The 3,667-nt window shown below is 36.6% G+C and overlaps 1 protein-coding gene across 1 annotated transcript in view; it reads left to right on the forward strand.

Annotated features, from left to right (window-relative positions):
* The window catches only part of hsd17b4 (hydroxysteroid (17-beta) dehydrogenase 4), a 32,896-nt gene that overhangs the window by 4,391 nt on the left and 24,838 nt on the right, over positions 1–3,667 (forward strand). Inside the window, exon 8 of the mRNA XM_015377178.1 lies at positions 1,678–1,865. Coding sequence (XP_015232664.1) covers positions 1,678–1,865 — 188 coding nt within the window. The remainder of the gene's footprint in view (positions 1–1,677; positions 1,866–3,667) is intronic.

Here is a 3,667-nt window from a genome sequence, read left to right on the forward strand (position 1 = left end):
ATATATATATATATATATATAAATACACACACACATATATATGTATGTATGTATGTATGTATGTGTGTGTGTGTGTATGTCTTTCGCACCTTTCTTTTTGACTATTGTTTCAATGTGACGAGTGAATTTCTCCACTGTGAGATCAATAAAGTCAATCAATCATCAGACATACATTATACACTTCATTGTAGAACACAACTCCTGAAAATATTTGGGAGGTTTAAAAATGAAAAGTTAATTCTTACCCATCTTGAAATCCATGTGAGGAGTTGTTTTAGTCTGGCTTCCAAGAGAAAATAAAGCTAAAATACCAAATAGTTTTTAATGGAAGAGATTAAAAAGGTACAGTAAGCTAAAAAGTGGTTAAAAAGTAGGATAATTTCTTTACTGACTTCAATTTATAGCTGTTCTTTGTATTGATTTTTGATTTCTTTTTTAAATACCGTGAATTTTATGTTGAATTAAAAGCATCTTAGCATTCAGGTGCTCAATGTCCTTGCTGTTATTGCCTTTTCTTTTTTAATAGACTTTTAGTTCGGTTACACAACCAATGTCCACTGAACAGTAATGAATGTTTATTAATTACAGCCACGCTGATATGTAGAAATACAGCATGAAGTGACAGGTCTATTTCCATTTTGGATTATAATTAGTAGAGGAAGGTTGTCAGCCTAAAGTAGGCGACAGTTGCCCTTCATAAACGCACAGTCGCTGCTCTCCTTGAAGTGAAAAAGTACCTTTAAAGACAAGAGTTCAATGTGAACTTTCTTCACACAGCAGTTGCTGCTGTTGACTAAGCACAACAAAAACTGTTGAAAGTAATAAAAGTTTTAAATCAATACTTTGACAGATATATATTACAGTGTTTTTCTTAATAGAGACAGAAATCATTTAACATTCTCTTTTGTTTGCCCATATGTTTTCCATTTCTCGCGTACAGCCCCGAAATTCAATCTTTGTGTGCAGCCATCCTAAAGAAAATATTTATGGTGCACTGAAAGGAAAAGTCATATTGTGGAGAAATAAATAAATAAAAAAAGCCAAAATGTCAGTCAGCTAACTCTCCTGTTCTCTGTCTCTAATGGTGTGAAGGAATACTCCTATTGAGCATCTTTTTTTTTTTTCTGGACTGGCTGTCAGATGGGGCATTTTCTGCATGTTCATCTGTAAAAGCGGAAATCTTTTTTCTTATGTGGTGAAAGTCAATAATTTTAATTTTCCTCATGGCAAATGACTCCTTGACCCTTTGTGCATAATAGCTATTGATGTGAAAAATATTTTGTCATTGCCAGTCCCTTGGTGTTGCATTGTTGGCCCGCTGGATGTTATGGGTCAATGCATTTGTACTCAGTGAACTTTTACAGATGTCTCCTGCAGTTAATCTGGCATTGATGCTTAACCTTGTTATTTCTGCTCGCCTGAGATAAACTTTCCAGTGAGAGATCCTGTGCACGTAGCAATCCGTGGGTTTGATATGCAAAACATCCACAAGCTCCTAAATCTGGATTGCACACCAAAGAGTTGTGGAAAAGAAAAAATTATTTATTTTGGATGACTTAAAGATGCTTGGTATGCGTGGATAAGTGCTCCCTCCTTGGATGTTCTTGTCTTCGGTTAGTGCACAGAGATTCCTGTCAAACATATTTTAACGTAGAATTTCTTTTCTTCTGTTACCAGAATTATCATGACTGCTTCAGCCGCAGGCATCTATGGTAACTTCGGTCAGGCCAACTACAGTGCTGCCAAGTTAGGCCTGCTGGGGCTGGCTAACACTTTGGCCATCGAGGGACAGAAGTACAACATCCACTGCAACACAATTGCTCCGGTTGCAGGGTCCCGCCTCACAGAGACGGTCATGCCACCAGGTAATCAGAAATAAAGCATCAATATTTGACTGATCAGGTGAAAATGGGTACAAAGGATTTTAAACTACTGCTGTGTTGATAGTCAATTGTTAATAAGGGAGGCGTTCATTTTTAGCAACTATTTTTTTTCCGCCATGATGAAATATAGCTCTTTTAACAAATTTGTGCACTTTTTTAGCTCTGCCTTGAGGTTCTAAAGAAAAATAAACCCAACAAAATTATAATATTAAACAAATTCAGTAAAAAATAATTTTAATAAAATAAAATTCCAATCTGCCTTGTGTAACCTTTTTCTAAGTATTTTTCCTTCCACTTTTTCAATTAATATGCTTAGAAGCAGTTCTCTGAACAGCCTCTTTCCATAGTTATGACATTACCATGGCCACATTTGTAATAAATGATGTTTTATGTGTGAAGTGTTGCCAGATGTCAAAGACAAATCTCCACCTCAGGAAATGGGATGAACAATAAACTTATCTTATCTTATGACCTTGTGTGCCTCACCCTCTATGAGAAGATTGGTGTGATTGTTATGTAGTTTTCTGACCTTCTAAGAAGCAGACTTGTTTCCTTAGCTGATAATTAAAATGGTTAATTGAAATAAATGCTTAAAATAAATCACTTTGATGTTTAATTTTTTACTATTTCATCAAATGTATGTACTACACTTCCTAATTAACTAAAACAGAATTTCTGAAGTTTATAAAATTACCAAAAACACTAAATATTTTACCACTCGGTGAGTTCAAAATGTGACTTTGTGCTGCGTTTTAGCAGAGTGGAGACTTGGCCTGCCTTGTTTGTACATGTCTTTGGTTGGTGGACATGCTCTGTGACTACAGCTATGTTGACGGGGGGAGTATAAACAGCAATGGTTTTGTTGTCGTGCTGGGCTTGTGTGCAGTAGCATGTCACGCTGTGCTGTGCCAACTGTCTCAGGATGGCCTCACCTTGGTAAATGACTTGGTTCCATATGCTCACTGACGCAGGCATTTCTGTAACACAAAGAGCAGAACTCGCCCAGCTACAAACATGGTGAATGCAGCGAGGCAGAAAGCCTCCTTTTTTTGCCACCGGGGTGCAGATATTTTAAGCTCACGTGTATCTCTCTGAATATAATTATTTGGAGCCCACTTTGTTCCTTTTATCCATTATAGAAATTGACAGAAAAAAAATATCTTGATGCATTTTACTTCCTGTGGAGTTAGATTAGATCTGATAGGAGAGGCAGTAATAGTACTATTAAAGCACACTTTTGATGACCATTAGGGGATATGGATGATGTCATAAGACAATGATAACCTAGTTTCTCTCGCTGTCCATCCTGGTTTGTCCTGTCCAAACTATGTAAGGTTGCAGCTGTCTCCTTATGCAGCACTAATGCTTCCTCAAAATTTTTTTTTTGTTTCTTTGGATTTTTGGATTTTGCCTCAGTTATTCATTTATTCTACAAGATTCACCTCTGCCTCCTGGTCTCTGCATCTGAGTCCTCAACTAACCTCCATACAAATCGTGACAAAATGTGTTCTACATTCTGTTTGTCTAACATGTACCTAAATGGATTTAAAAATGTAAAGGGGTAGCAATGAGTTTAGCAATGAGGATCGGTCTGCCAATAACCAAAAATTAACAACAAGTACAGATTGCTGGATTTTTGAAAATTCTTGGCAACCTTATCGTAGCATGAACAGTAGATATGTTCTCATGAATAACCACTTAGAAATAAGCAGCCAGTCTAGCAGACGGTGTGTCTTATTTTCACTTTATTTATATAGCGCCAATTCACAACACACGTCATCTCA

Source organism: Cyprinodon variegatus, unplaced genomic scaffold, assembly GCF_000732505.1.
Source record: "Cyprinodon variegatus isolate N-32 unplaced genomic scaffold, C_variegatus-1.0 Scaffold147, whole genome shotgun sequence".
NCBI classification, from domain to species: domain Eukaryota; kingdom Metazoa; phylum Chordata; class Actinopteri; order Cyprinodontiformes; family Cyprinodontidae; genus Cyprinodon; species Cyprinodon variegatus.